At 40.3% G+C, this 16,736-nt stretch overlaps 1 protein-coding gene across 1 annotated transcript in view; it reads right to left on the reverse strand.

Moving 5' to 3' along the window:
• The window catches only part of grm2a (glutamate receptor, metabotropic 2a), a 33,186-nt gene that overhangs the window by 11,088 nt on the left and 5,362 nt on the right, over nucleotides 1-16,736 (reverse strand). Inside the window, exon 2 of the mRNA XM_031850149.1 lies at nucleotides 7,047-7,779. Within this exon, the coding sequence (XP_031706009.1) occupies nucleotides 7,047-7,574 (528 nt within the window). The 5' untranslated portion in view covers nucleotides 7,575-7,779. The remainder of the gene's footprint in view (nucleotides 1-7,046; nucleotides 7,780-16,736) is intronic.

Raw genomic sequence — 16,736 nt, forward strand, 5'->3', positions numbered from 1 at the left:
AGTAACTTAATTTATCGGATAAATCTGGTGGAGTAAAAAGAAGATTTAGAAGAGAAGAAGTATGAAGTGACATTACATGGAAATACTCAAGTAAAGTACAAGTACCTCAACATTGTAATTAAGTGAAGTACTTTAATCATTATCACCTTAAATGATGGCTAGAAACATGTGCTAACACACAAACAGATCTGGTAGAGATCATTTCCAGCCTGATACATCTGCTTGAGGATGATTAATTAGATGCTGACTGAACAGTGAGAGGTTTTAAATAAGTTATCACAACTTCCTAAAATTGCTGTGGTTGACATTTTGTTCACTTTAAGGAGGGCGGACACATGGCTGCCGTTGGTATGGTTTAAAACAAAGGCAAGTCGGAAAGGCTGAGAGGGCTCCTGTAGGGAAGATACAAGAGGTTCTGGTGGGATTTGAATCCAGGCCAGTGAGAGTGCATGTGATACTTAAGCTGAAGGTCTTAACCATCTCAGTGCGTTAAGTCTGTCTAGACAAAGAAGGCACAGAACACATGTTCTGCAGATGCATTACCATATCCGCAGATGCACATGTAAGTTGAGGTACAACTTAGCATTAAACATTCAAAGCAGAAGGACTAGACAAACGGAATTATCTGGCCTAGTTGTGTTTATATGATAATTTTTACAACACAGGTACAAAAGTAAAAAAAAAGAACAACTCAATTTTGCTGAAATGTGGCTGTGCTCACAGAGGTAAATGAGTAATTTCTCTTCAGGGTATTAAGGGAGCTCAATGCCAGTTTAGTAATCCACTTACATGTGGTTTATGGAGGTTACACTGGAGGGCACAGTGCCATGTCACCAATACAACGGGCTTATTGGAAATCATTATATAGATGGGCACATGGCTTATATGAAAAGCCACGACCCTGCCACCTGCCAAAGCCTGTGACTGACACATTGTGAGTGTAGATACCAGATATCAGGAAGCAGATATGAAGATATGGATTCCATAACCAAGACAGTGACCATGTTCTTCTTTTCCACCACTCATGATCGTATATGATCTCTGTCATTGTCATAACTCATAGGCTTATTGTTTGCCATGGAGGAGTGATGCACCTTTACCCAGGGACACCCTGGATATAGTTACAACTGCACGAGGATCCTCACTCAAGAATAGCAACTGTAACGGGTTCAAAGGAGCACAAAAGTCTTGGAGCTTAAGATACTAGAGGACAAGAAGAGCTTGAGGAATAAATCGCATGATATCAGAAAAGCTGAGCCAAAAGAGGGAGAGGTGTGCAATGCTTTAAGGGTTTATATCCTGCAAACATTGCCATTCTGCAATTTGCGCTCAGGGGGTTGTTGTGTCTTCCTGCCTACAGCTGCAGGTTTTAAGGAGGCTGTCAGAATATGTTTCTTGATTTGCAAACCTCATAGCTATGCATGTATAAAGAGGGAGACAGCCTAAACTTTAGTTATAGTTAATTTAGCAATCGCAAGTACATTTTGTTATTTCACCTGCTGACAGTCAATGTCTTACATTATCAGTTACTACAAAAGGCACTCATATGACATGTATGTTATAGTTGTTAATTAATTCACTCCATTTGCAACCTGTAACATAATAATTCAGTAAGATGGTTTAGTGTCAGTTACTGATTTATGTATAAGAACTCATTTTTTTATCCTTAGTTTGAGTACCTTTGTGATATTGTTTGTTTATTTAATGTGTACAGTACTTAAAAGACCCAAACAGTAAGTATTTTTTGATCTTTCTCATTACAAAGGAAGGACAATGGAGCTTTACAGATATAGAATTAACCATAAGTGGATTCTGAACACCAACAGATTCCCAAAAATCTCATTCCACCTTCTAGGAATTGTTGATTATTGATTCTTTCTAGAAAGGCTGAACTGCAAGTGTGTGTTAAAATGTCACTGTTAGCCACACGGTATTGCTTACAGTCTCACACATCTAGCTATAGCGATCATTCTGCATCAGGCAGCACCTTATTTAATTAAGAACATTAAGAAGTAGCCCAGTGTGGCTTTGTACTGGAGGGTCTGTTACTGAGCAGATTACTGTGAGAGTGGTTTCCTTTCAAGCAATGGGAGCATACAGGACCTGGTAGCTGCGTTTGACACCGAGACACCGAGTAACAGGATGTTCTTTTTAGCTGTCGTATACTGTTTTTATACGTATACCCCAAAGGCACCAGCCAATGTGCTGGAATTATTTAGACTACCCATGTGAAATGTCAAAATACAGTTGTATAACAAAACATAGAAGCTATTTATATGTCACAAAAACTTGATAAAAGTCCATAAATTTGTATATCACAAGAAAATGACCAACATAGGGTTTTAATTTATAGAAATATGTTACTTTTATGAATGCCGGAGGTGTACAGCAGATTAGAAATTAGGAATATATGTGAGGCATAGTCAATTAACAGATCGAGAGATATACAGGAGCACAGGAAATAATAGACTAATAGAGAGTGTTCTGGTCCAGGAAATATTAGGCCTACTTTGTAGGAATGTCATGATTTTTTCTACACGAAAAGCCCATCTGCTCTTCCCAGAAGACTGTCTCAGTGTGCGTCTACAGCAATAACACTGTATTCCCAGAGCAGCAGTCCTTAGGTCCACTCAGTATCACACATTTACGGGCCACTGCAGCGCCCGAAAACTCACATGCAAACACATCCATGAGCAGCGGACATACACGCACATACAGCGCATGCATAGTGTGTACTCCAGTATGCACTGGATCATTATTAGTTTATTTCTTATGAGTTAGTTGCTTGGCAACAGCTTTAACAGGGTGGAAATGTGAACTGTTGGATACCTAGAACAAGGATGTTTTTTGATCAGGTCCTGCCCCCTCATCCTGCTGGATAATATGAATCTCCTTTATGCTGCAGTAGTCTTTCAAAGCCCCTTGAATCACGCAACCCTTCAGAGTATACCACGTTTTAAGCCATGGCCGCGCTTCCATTCATTTACTATAGTAACACAGCATTGACGGGTGCCTGCTTCCTCTTTGACGGTGTGCATTATCATGTCTGTATTGATTCTCTTCTATCAAACAAACATCACAGACATGCTCAGTGCAATCCACCAAGAAACTTGTATAAGATTTCAATTTAATCTAAAAGCTTGTTAATAACCTGTTAAACCTGGTAGCATGTTTCAAGTCAAAAAATCCACGGAGCCAACTAACCAAATTGGGGTTCAGCTGAATAACAGCGTGGTGCTGTTCATATCTGATATCTGTGCTGTGGTCATGATATGTATTTTAAACTGCACAAACGGTGGGTTAACTGCCAAAGCACTGAATAATCCAATCACATGTAAATTATTTACGAATTTCGGGAGCACGTTCTTTACTTTTACCCATGAATAATGCATTTTCACTGCATGGCTTTACTGATACGTTTCATCAGTATTGTTCTCTCTGGCATGAATTCTGTCATGTGTATGTATGTTTAAATTCTTTGCATGACTCATATGTGCTCCAGAGATTGGCACTGTCTATCTACAGATGAAGACAATTCTATAAATAGGGTTGTTGGTGGGGGGATAAAAAATGAGATTCCTGATCTCGCTGAAAGCCCATAAATTTACCTTATTATTCTGCAAGGTTTATTCTGCAAATGTCAAGCAATATTAGAATCTATATCTTTAAATCCCAGCATGCATCCTTGTGTGGGTCTACACCTGTCTCATCAGTAAAAAAATGACCAGATCTCAGATTGTCGGCTAAAATATTCCAATTTATTCACGAACAATTTCCATCAAACAATAAGAGCTTTCATCCCTGGAAAAAGCCAGGTTTCAATCCCAGACAGCGATTTTAGTAGCTTGTTTTCAGATTGGATCCAGAAATATCCTCTAACCGTGTTTCATGCCTGAGAATAGTTCTTTAGTCTAGAGTTTGAGTTTTTTGACATTCCAGAGGTGTCGCACCCTGGCGACTATGATGTTTCTCCTGGGGGAAGCTCTCTAACCAGTGAGTCATATTCAGCAGCACAGCCCTGCTGTTGGGGTAACACAAGTGGAGTCCCTTCCATGTATTAGTCAGAAGCCGGCCTCGAGGCTTGATGTTCCTGGACTGTAATTGTGCAATATAATAGATCTCTGATTAACCCACGCCTTTAGGACAATGAGAAGTAGTAAGGCTATAAAACAGCTCTATCCATAAAAGTGCACACACTTGATGCAGGCTGACAGTGTTTTGAAGACTGTTAATGATTAAAGCTTGCTTTCAGTCTGCAACAACACCAGTGACTATATTGTTCTGTAGGTTAACATGTATCTTGTCAGTGCTGCAGCTTTTCAAACATCAATAAAGATGCCGAATGTACTGAACTTGTCATCGCAAGGTCATTACTCTCTTTGCACTGATAACCTTCTCTTTAGATAGACCACAGGGAAGATGTTCAAGACTAAACACTCGAATCACATGAATATTTCGACGAGTAGATTCATTGAAACTGTCCAGATGGCATCACAGACTTCCCTGTGACTGTTTAAGATACAGGCTTCGATTGTCAAATGGTTTGTGATGACTCACTCCTTCCCCCCCCCCCCCCATGATCATATCTGCCTGTCACTGTCTCAGTGTTTCTTTGAAATATGATCTCTCATTCAATATCTCTGCATCCTCTGTGTGCAGGCACACCTCTGCCAAACTACCAGACAGTCCGGCAGCAACCACAGATGGGGAAGACAGGACTTAGCCTGTGAGAGCGTCATAGAACTTCGCCTCCACACTTAACTCAATCTGTGCCCATGTAACGCCAGCATGGCTAGGCCTGCAGCCAGATCCGCCCCCATATCTGCGATTGTCACACCACAACACCAGCGGCACAGCAACGCGCTCCTTCTTTGAGACAGATTTAGACAGCACTCAGCGTTCTCACCACCTGTCAGTTCACCGTGTTCAAACGTGTCGCCATGGCAATAAGGGTCTTTAAACTAACATTGTTAGTTGTCCTGTAACTGCCTTGCCCCTAGGGTGAAATACGCACATCTGACTTTCCCCGCCTGCCGCTCACACAGAAGGGCATGCGTGGTACCCTTTCACACAGCCAGGCTGGTTCACTCAAAGGTCTGACTGGCTATATATTATGCACAAACCAGAAAGAAACAAAGGACAGAAACATTGTGTGGAGATGGTTTCTGCAGAGCAACAACCAGCGGCAGCACAGAAATGCCACACATTCACATGCCCCAAATGCATATCTTAGTGTTGTAGCATTACCCCCAACAATGCAGATACACCTTGTACTCAAGGGAACATCTCACACAGCAAATATTTAAAACATCAGGAAGAATGGATGCGTGGCAAGGAAGTAATTAATTTCTAAAAGCAAGAAAGTGATTTGAAAAAAACAAGTTATGAGCTAATTTACCGTTAAAGAGACTAAGTTTTCTTCAGTGATCAGCTGCTCACCAAAAAGCCAAGAGAAAGTTTGAGTGCTAGCAGACCTCATAACCAAACTGCATTACAATATAGAGGATTATTCATGGTGAGAAAGGGAAATGTGTCCTGTGGTGCGTTCCTACTGATGAGGAAGATTCAGTGAGAAGCTAGGGCAGACCTCAGACCTCAGGCTTGTAATAGTACATCCATAAATAACCACAAGACAAAGGCACTCTCTGAGGAGCCCAACTTGCAGGGTTTCACTAAAATGAAAGCTCGTTTATCAAATCCTTTATTTCCAAACTGTCCTTTTCACCAGGAATCCCAATATAGGTGCTCTGAATCCTCGTCTTACATCGTTTCCCAGAGAGTCTCTACCTGTTTAATGTATCATTGCACTCTACTTCATGTTTGCATTGCGTTTTGTCAGCAGGGAGACCAAAACATGTGTTTCACAGAAAAAGGGGATGTTTGCAGAGTTCCTCTAATCTTGGAGTATTAAACCTAAGATACGGTAGCATTTAATCATTTAAAAAAAATAAGTAGATATAACATTTTGTTTTCAACACACTGCTTCAAACTTTCTCTACAGTTAGTTACTCTACAAAGCATGGACACCTTTCCCTCCAAATATTTGTATGGCAGCTATTCAAAGTGATTAATTGACATATCAGTGCTAACATGTCCACTGCTGGCTACTGTTTTCTACAAATCATGACTAAAATGTATGGAAGGATGCCACCGCTAGTCCTTTGTCCTGAAGTACCCACCTGGAGAGCTCCCAATAGCAGATAGATTGGTTCCTACAGTTTCTATGGTTTATCAATGATCTGAAGCCAATGATTTTATTTCTGGATGGGAAGAGGTGTGTGTCTGTCTTTGAACAAGATATCTGGAACATGAGGCTGCCCGTCTCGGGTGAGGTGAGCCACACTCTTCATCTGAGACAGCAGACACGGTTTTCTGGCTGACTGAGCCAGGATGACGAGTTTTACTTAATGCTTTAAGGCATGTATATTTGTGGGTATTTACAAATCTCGGTTCCATTTGACACACCATCTCTTTTCTCAATGACTTGAAATTACACTGATGTGGCAGCCATATCACAGCTGAACATTTGGAGACCCAATTAGCAGAACTTTCATCGCGTCAGCTTGAGCGAGGCGAAAGGAGCACTGCTGCTGAGAGTAATCATGCTGTCACTAGTCATCCTGTCATCCCTTCTCGAGCACAACATCTGTAGCATGTCTGCCTCTGACAGAATCGCTGCCGAAGTGTGAATTACCGGGAAAGAGAAAGAGATCTTCTAAATTAGATCAGCCAAGCACACGGGCGTACAGGTAAACAGATCCTCCTTGCGGAACCGATACTCATTAAGTCCCTGTGTTAACATCTCGCAGGGGGTAATTGCACATGGTACTTAAGTCTAAATGGACAGTTATATTACTATCCATCACACTCTCGATCTTGCTTGTGCTCTCCCCTCTCTCTGTCTCTCTCTCTCAGGAGCTGCTGATAGTTAAGTACACCTTTTGTAATTGCACTGTCTGACATAATTAATGTAGCTTTTTACCAACTCATTTCAAATTGAAACTCAATTAACCTATTGCAGATAGACAGCCCACATACGTTCCTACCTGAATGGAGACATCACTGTAGGAGCCTCCTATGACCCCAGAGATAGCCAGAGGGACGTCATCGTGGATGGCATAGGAGCCATCGGGGCACGTGTACTCACTGTCATCCACTTTGGTGAGGGAGGCCCTGACAAACTCCAGAGACTGCTCTAGAGCGTAGGTGTCCTTGGAGCAAGTGTCCAGTATATGAGCTCCCAGTCTGATCCCAGGCAGGATGCGCTCGTTCTTGTTGATTTCATCTAGTGCCAGCAGCATGGCCTCCAGTCTCTGGATCCCTCTCTGAGAATTGATCTTCCCACAGTCCTCTACTCCCTCACCCTTCTGGTGCACAGGGAACAGGCCGCCAATCATCAAATCTCCTTCCAGTGTGATCTCCCTCTTGGAGTCAGTGTTATAACCTACCACAGGCAAACCCTGGGGAGCCTGGGCAAAGAGGGACACACATAAGTACAGCAGGCTGATGTGGGACAGCCAGAAGGGTAGGGGCACAGGGCGCACCCCCAACACGGGGGATTTCCCCAATGACATATCCCTGGGCAAAAGAAAGTCACCGTCCTGCTTGTGGTTTCTGGTCAGCGTTTAATTGACTTTTGATGATGAAGAAAAGAACAGTAAGGCGCAGCAGCACCAGATCTCAAAGCACCAATGTTTTTATTCTGACAGAGGCCATTTACAGCATCAGCCCCATCCTCTTCGTCCTTCTCTTCTTCAGAGTTTTTTTGTAGATTACAGCCTGCAGATCAAAGAGAGAGAAAATCAGTCACAGCCTTTGAGGTGGAGTACAATGATCCCTTTGTCTCACACACATCGTGTCTGCCAGAGACTGACTCGTCCCATGGAAATATTTGACATCATCTGCACAAGTGAGTAAATATTTGTTTCCTTTTTGATGATGGATGTGATTTGCAAGATAGAAAAAAAATGAAGACAGGCCATTTAGCCACCACAAGAGTTGTAAGCTAATCAACAAGATGGGTTCACCATCAGAGCAGGGTGTGTTTTATTTTTGAACCCCCTTTCTCTTCCTGTTTCATTGTCTGACTGACCTCAAGTTACTTCCCTTCCAAGGCAGATGATTGTGCAGCTCTTTTATAATCACATGTGCACATGCTCCTGTACACCGAAAGTCTACAGAGATAACAAATCATGTCCCAGAGGATTGTTTGTCAAATCACATTAACTGCTCACACAGTCTAACAAAAACATGATTTATGCACAACAAAAGTAAAACTCCAAATAAAAGGAGACGAGGTATTTAAATCTATTTCAACCAGACACATTCATTTAGTTGCCAACAGATTGAATTTCCGTAATTTTATCTAGAGCAACTAATTCATGTTTTGCTGTCTCTAATGTAGTACATTATTTATTTTCAATACAAGGCGTGATGCAATTCCAAAATAATGTGAGTGTTTCTCATTCCCAGCTAAAAAACAAACCAATGTGACTCACACTGAGGTTTCAGTGTTATTAGGAAAACAGAGCAAATGAAAAGATTTAAGCCATGTCCTTGGATTATAAAGGCATTTAACTTAATACGAATACAGAACTGATAGTGACAGGTCAGAGGTCAGGAAGATGGATTCCCTGGAGCTAGAAGAAAGAAAAAATGTCAAATGACCACAGATTGTAATTTAATGAGCAGTGAATCTATTCTGCAGTACAGGCAATTATTTCAAACTATTCCTTTATGTTTGATTACCTGAAGCCCACATAGAACACCAAAGCTGTTTTTATTAAATGTGTTTATTTATGCTTTCCTTCGAGAAAAGTCCTTTGCCTGAAATAGCAGAATTTAGTGTCAGGAGAGACTACAGAGTTTAGGTGCAATGTAGACTGGACCATACGGATTCAAGGCGACAAAGAAGAATCAAACAAATCAGAGACTCACATTCTCCGAAATGATCTCCCCTAATTAGGAGCTGATTCAGCACTGGCTGGATAAATATGGAGGGGACAATAAGCTGCATGTAGGCAGGGTTCACAATTGCACATCATATAAGAGAAAAGTAGAAGTAAAGGACCTCCTTCACTCAGTAAAGTCAGCAGTATAATAAATAATATCCACTTTCTCCAGTCATTTAAATTTGTCATAAAGCTGGCATCAATACTGTGCAGAGCCCCATCCCGATGTAATGTTACGCCTCACACTAATGGAGTTTATGTACGGATTTTCAACAGAAGAGACACAGGGTTATTGTTCAGTCCTGGTTTCAGTCCCCACACATCCCAGAGGCTTAATTATGCAGAGTGTTGAGTGTGGGAGAAGTTTATCGGAGTAAATTATTGAGCCAGAATGATCTGTCACATATCCACTGTTTCAACAAGTCAAGTACGCTGACAAGCACTAATTAACTGTATTGATGATCATGAAACCAGAGCAGCGGATATTATTACTCATATTTTTTTTTTCTGTTCCAAAGTAGTGACTTACTTAGTGAAACAACTTATAGCAACAGGAATCAGACTGCAGACCACATTCTTTGTTTCTCTCTCTCTCTCTCTCTCTCTCTCTCGCTCTCTCTCGCTCTCTCTCTTTCTCTCGTTTCCATGGAAACCTGCTGGTAGATAGAGAGGGTGAAGAGGAAGAGGAAGACAGACCCGGACAAGTGGGCCAGTCTTGCTTGGTCCTGTGGGAAAACTGGGGAACCTGCTCTGTGAACTGAGTCCAGTCGGAGCTTCTTTTTGTGTTCTGCCTTTGAAACACATCTCAAGCAGAACAATAACTGAATGACACAACAATCCGCTGTTTCAAACCACTAATGATTTTATTCATCGCTTTCATATCTTATCTTTGAACCATCACTTTTCTTACTTGTCCAGTATTGTCTTAATAAAACAATTATGGCAAACACTGCAGTCTTTTATTAATAAATAAGATGTGACATGTTGCATAACATTTGATGAACCGCCAGTGAAACTTAAAAGGTCCTTTTTCTTCCACACAAAATGAGTGTGTGGATATCAGACTTAGTCAACATGTGAAAGTTCATTGCAACAGCCTGTGCATATGGGCTAAGTCACATCTAATTCCCTCGCATACAAAGGCAACTGCAGAGTATTAATGTTTCGAGGGTGTATCCTGGTTGTACTTTAGCTCTGCAGCATGTGAAACATCGCCGCAGTAAATTCCCAAATAGCAAAAGAAACAACAAGTGTGGGCTGTAAGCTGACTAAATGTGTTTATTTTGAATATAATTCTGCATAGGGCAAAAAAAAGATCTGCAACAACACTGGTAAAGCACTTAAGCACACCGCCTCAAGAGAGAATGGCGAAGGATTTCTGGCTGACACATTGTCAGTCTCCTTCCCGACTCGGTATTCCCACAGGAGGCCTCCATCTCACCAGTAGACTTTATTTCTCTATCTGTGTCTTTGTTCACTACACTCCAATATCCAACCCATATTGATAGCATACACATTCCTTTTGGAAACTCTTTAAATATAATAATGTCAATGCAAAGTCACAAGTAGTAAAAATCTCCATAACACCTCGATTTGCTACACTTTTTTTAAAGTCTTTTTCAGGCCAAAACAATTCATTTGGAGGCTACAGGTTTAGCCTTTTACACACTTCATTTGAAAATCACACTCGAAGCAATAAACATTTTGGAAATACGGTTATTTTTGTTCGAAAGAGAGAAGATTAACATTTCTCTCCTGTCAGTATGTTGGTTATAAACCTACCAGCAGCCACTTAGCTTATCTTAAATACTTGAAATAGGAAAAGTTGGCTCTGTCCAAAGGTAACAAAATTTGCTTTCCAACAACTACTCACTAATTAACACTTACATAGTGACACAAAACGACATGTTGTGATTTTATAGACGGGGATATTTCAGTCACTCCCTGGAGTCCTACAACATTTTCAATTTCTGCACTTTGGACGGATGGATAGATAGATAGAGAGATGGATGGATGGATGGATAGATGGATACTACCTAGCTATAAGTAGTTTGTGTCTGTAAAATTGCTATGAGCAATGCTGTGAGCAATGTTTACACTTCAGATGTAATATCCCACCCAGGATTTTGTCTACATGTTAACCTCAAAGAAAAAAGTATGCCTCTCATTTCCCTCTCTCCTCCTATGCAGCCATCTCTGTTTCACTCTTCACCAGATGGCCTTTTTAATTCAAGAGCGTAAAGCCTGCCAGCCTCTTACACACTTCAAACCAGACTGTGTGAAGGAATGGAGGAGTGGCTGTCGGCCGAAAAATATAAATAAAAAAAAGATAGCAGATGTGAGAGGGCAGGGGAAAAAGAAAAAAAAGAGTGTGGGCAGCGGTGAAAAGAGGGATAAGGGTGGGGTTTGAGAAAGATGCTATCCAGGCTGATTTTTTTTTTTATGACACTCATTTGCCCCAGGAGTGGAGTGCAGCATTAATATGGTAATATCCCCCCCCAGGCAATAGCAAGTGTTGAAGACTGGAGGTCATCTACTGTAGATGCAGCCCTGGGCCTGTATGAGCGAGGTTGGAGATCCCCAGTGGACTGACTTTGAGGCTGGCTAAGAGGAAGCAAAGGTAATGGGAGTCAGGCTTCCCTACAATCACATTTCCAGCTGACAAAGAGAATGGTCTTTGGTTGGGGAAGACTGAAAATGGTCTGCTAATGGGAAAGAAGGCTCCAGAGTGCACACACACTTTCACTCACACGCGAAGCTCAAATCCTGGAAGCACCTGTGACAAATGAAAGTCTGTGATGGTTTGCCATTGAATATTTGATTGAATTTTTTTGGACAAATATTAAACCCTGACCTTGAAGGCTGGTGATATTCTGTGTTTTTCTTGCTGTCAACAAGTCCCACGACAAGACCAAAAGCAACAATTAATTCATCCTGCTAACAAGTTTTTACTTTGTATACCTAAAGTAGGTTTTTTTGTGTGTTACAGATCGCCATTGTCACAGAAGCCACAGCGTTGCACTGGGTGACATTCAGTATATTCACTACCATGAGTATTTCAAGTAGATTCCACATACACTGTCCTGTTGCTGCAAATACTCGGCGTAAAAATGTGCACGTATAAACCCATGGCTAGAAATTAGAAAGGGGACATATCATAAAAAAACTCCCCCTTTCAGTGTTTGTGCACATAAATCTGGATATCTGGTCTTTTTCAGGAGGGGGCTTAAAGTGACAGGCGCTTAAACTTAGCGTTTCAGACAGAGCTGAATACAGGTATATTAAGACAGCAACGTGTCCTCAGACAGCAACGTGTCCTTATAATATACCACAAAAAGTTACTCCCCATTTTTTGTGCATTTTCCTATAAAAGCCTGCAACACATGTCAATTTCCGCTCGTTTTAGCATAGTCTTTTCAAAATAAACTTCCGTCTTCTTAGGAAACTCAATTAGGTTTAGGCAACAAAACTATTTGGTTATAGGTTTATAACTTTGATTGTGAAATACTTTGTTAGGTTTAGGAAACAAACCTACGTTTTTAGGTTTAAAAAAAAGATCGTTGTTTGGGTTAAAATAACCATGTGGTATATCTACGAAATACAGTATCATTTATTGAAGGTATTGCTATGAATGCTGGATTAGACCAACCAGCAGACAGACAGTATGCAAAAAAGCATGTGTTTTTTTTAATACTAAAGCATGTATGAACCTGAAAATTAACATAATATCTCCCCTTTAAAGGTTTTAAAGTCTTCAATAGGAATAACTGGGTTCGGAGCAGAGATTCACAGACAGGGTAGAGAAGTCAGAGGTTACTGAAACGCTGTGTTTTGGTCTTTTTATGAAATTAAAGAAAAATGTTGATACTAAGAAAAATATGGAATACCTCCAGCCTCATCCTTTAAATATGTTTTTCATACTGACCACATGTTTGCCAAACTAGGAAATGGGAAGAGAGTCGAACTAGTGATTAGAATAAAACAGAAAATCCACAATTGAGAGGCTAGACTTGTCCGTTCCCCCTTTTAAGTTTTCTTTCTGTGCTCCTTTGTGTTCTTCACAGATCATCACAGCTGTATTCTATTGTGTTTGTAGACAACTGATTTGAGTTTCTTGAATCTGGCCATCATAGTCTTTTAGATTGTCCTTGTTTGTCATCATATCGGATGCATTTTCACCTCAAAATACCATGTGTGCGTATTTCTCACTCAACCTCTGTGGAATTACTCATAATGAATCATTCGAACAGTAACAAACACGGCTCTTAAAGCTGTAGCACAATTGTTTGGCTGTTACATTTTAAAAGAGAGCATCATCTTTGGAATATAGTGATGGCAGATAAGATATTTACAGGAAAGCTTACATGGATCATCTCTGACTACTACAAGTATTTAAATCCAGTCCAGTTAATGTTGAAAAAAATATTGACTGGTTACATCACTAAAACAATGAAATGTCTCCTAAAAATACAACTGCTGACCTTTTCTGATAAGGTTATTTATACATGGAGCAATTAAAGAGCGAGGAGATCTTTGAGGTTTAAATATTGGAAGAGCAAATTTCCCAGTATTTTTGCAAAGCAGCAATTAAGCAGACAGGGATCAGTTGGGAGGCTCGCTGCATCACTGTAAGTGTTTACGGTCGTATCAGCTGTGACAGTCAGTAAACGGAAAACAAACCTCATATTCAGTTCCTTATCACACAATCCATCTCATTTTATGCTTGCATCCCCTCATCCATCGCCTCCTGTCCCTTTACCTGTAAAGGGGAAATCCTTGCATGTGCTCAACGGTTCCTTCACCTCCCAGGAGCCCCATTCTGCCTCCCTCATCAAACATTCATCCTCTCTCTTTGTTTCTCGCAGATCATTACTGCCAGGCCTGTGATTGGCTGCAACGCAGTGATGGATGTATATAGTACTTTTGTTTTAGACGTTTTTATTTTATCTTTGCATTATTCATCATCGCACCACCGCACTGTTAAAAGGCCTGAAACACCAGTTTTTTGGGGGGGAAATCATTAGAAGTGCTGTTCCTGGAGTGACAATAGACATCAGTGAGCGATTTAAAGTTATCAAGATTAGAGCTCACATTTAGTTTTTCTGTGTTTTTAAATCACATCAATTATATCACTAATAATACAATATCCAAGAACAGTACGGATCTGTTTTAAATGCGCCAGTTTCTCTGAAATTAGTTCTTGCCTTATCAAAATGAAAACTTCGTTGCATTCAGACTGAGTCGTGACATGTTTGGGTGAACACCACCATGCAAAACTACACAGTGGTATTTCCAAATTCATTTCAGAGAATCTCTGTATTCCCTTCGCTCTTTTCTTCTAATATTATCTCATTTTGATTCAGCTGTCCACAAACACAAAAAATTAATTTGGGAACTTGTGACACAAATATTCTGTTAATTCAATTTAGAGACTCTTGCAAACTAAAGTGTTTCCTTTAAAGGTTCTCTATACGATGGTCAGAGCATTAATAAAGCATCAAACAACTATTTGTAATAGTATTGGCTACCTGAACAAAGAATGAAGTCTGTGTGTTAGTCCCTCTGTGTGTGTTGTTATCCGAGCTTCCCTGTGTTTTAGCTCATGGTCACCGCTCTGCACTGCATGGCGAATACACCTGATAACGTTGCTCTGACCGACGCCATCATCGCGAATGTTCTAGCGGCCACCCTCCGGTTCCCCATCAGTTAAACGCTGTTAGCTCTGTCAGCACTGTTACTGTCGTTTTTATGGTTAGAGCTGTTAGCACTGTTACCATGTTAAGAGCCGTGTGAAGTCAATAGATATGCTCTGAATTTTGAAATTTAGACCTTCAAGGCATCACAAGTACAAAAATAAAAAGGCTTGGGAACCACTGCTTTAATGCATCAACATTGGGTCTGAAAACACTGATCAACAGCTGATCATTTTAGAACAGTTTAAATGCTTTCTCAAACAGACGATCAGTTGCCACGACACAAGAGGTTGGCCTCTAACCTCCAGGTCTGAAAAGTGAAGCCAATGTGGAAGTGCCTCAACTTGCAATTTTTCTAATAGCCATCAGGAGGCGACTCCTCTGGTTGCAAAATGAAGTATGATTGTATTGAAGTCAATCTGAAAAAATGACCCTTCTTCTCATTTGATTTACTACTTCAGTAAACATTGTTAACATGAGTTTATTGTCTCAATCGCTAGTTTCAAGTCTTTTTCAACACAGCGTGGTGTTCATTTAGTAAATGATGGTCCCATTTAGAGTCAAATAGATGATAAAGCAGGGCAGGCTTTAGGGCGGGGCTACTTTGTGTTTGACAGGTTGCTACCACGGTGTTGTCGGATCTGGGAGTTGTCCATGTTTTTCATCTTACAACTTCAACCCTTTCAGTGTGTTTCCAGTTAATTGTAACATTTTGGCCTTCTGTTGTACTTAGCTCCACTCTCTTGTGTCATTTCTGGTTGCAAAAAAAAACAAGATGGCGAAAGCCAAATACCAACATTGAGAGGGCATAGATGCCAAATTCAAGGCTTAAAAACTTTAGTCCACAAACCAATGGGTGACATCACGTTGAGTACATCTACTTCTTATATACTGTCTATGTTGAGCTCCAATAACTTGACAGCTATACACCTGTCAGAAATATATCAAGGATAGGGGCAACCAGTATATAATGTTTATCTTTGTGCCCAAATATTTTAAAATGAATGGCAAATTCCTCTGGACATTTAGTGCTAGGTCGTGTTAGATGTGGACATTTATTGGACAGAGTTTAAAACCACATATCTGTTGTTAATCCTCATATATGAAAAAGCTCTGTTCATCGTCTTGAGTCATTTTGATTACACTCTCTCGAGTGCCACTAATCCCGCTAGTATTACTGAAGTCAGTATTTATTTCAGTAAGAGGTGCAAGCAGAAAAATCAACAACGGTTGATTATTACTCACAATTAAGATTATTGATGCAGACTCACCTATAACATCTTACACATACACAAATAATGTAAAATAGGAATTAGTCATTTGCAGTCAGTGCAGCAGTTAATTTTGATCTGAGAGTAATACGCACATCATTTATTAATTGGAAGCTTCTCTGTGCTTTCACTTGAGTAACTCGATGCTTAACTCTTTCGACTTGGTTAGGAAACTATTGGATGTTCAGTGTTTTTTTCTCAGTTTAATGTATGATTTAACCATGATTTTATCAGGGCTGCATCATCAATGAATGGTAAGTGGACTTTACAGACTCATTGAATGAGTATGTTTGATCTCGAATTAAATGCATGGGGGAAAGAAACCCTGAAATGCATACACATTGAAAACATTTCATTCATTCATTCTGTGCATCTAAAGCGCCAGTACTCTTTTTCTGTCATTTCACATAACAGCCACACAACTTATCATATGCACGCTAGTGCAGATTTACTATCAGTTCATATAATACAAATCAGTACATAAATACTTACATGTATAGTGGTGCAGAGGGACAATAAATATTTAATTTAACAGATGCTATAGGCATCAGGTGTACAGTATAAAGACCAAGCTTTATGTGATGTGATCCTAGAAGACATCCAACTTCCAACCAATGTATCGTACCTGCACATGTGTGTGAGAAAGTACATGACAATAAGGAAGAGGAAGTGACTAGGCTGTCCTTTTTGATAGGACATATTTAATCACACGTAGCTAAAACAACCCACACAACTAGTTGCTTGGCTTGCTGTAGAAACAGACTTGTCTTGCCTGTACTAGAAAGATCAGGCATTCAAGTTCAAGCTAAAATTGAGCATAT

This window comes from Anarrhichthys ocellatus, unplaced genomic scaffold, assembly GCF_004355925.1.
Source record: "Anarrhichthys ocellatus isolate YVR2014 unplaced genomic scaffold, GSC_Weel_1.0 scaffold1, whole genome shotgun sequence".
Lineage (NCBI taxonomy): Eukaryota > Metazoa > Chordata > Actinopteri > Perciformes > Anarhichadidae > Anarrhichthys > Anarrhichthys ocellatus.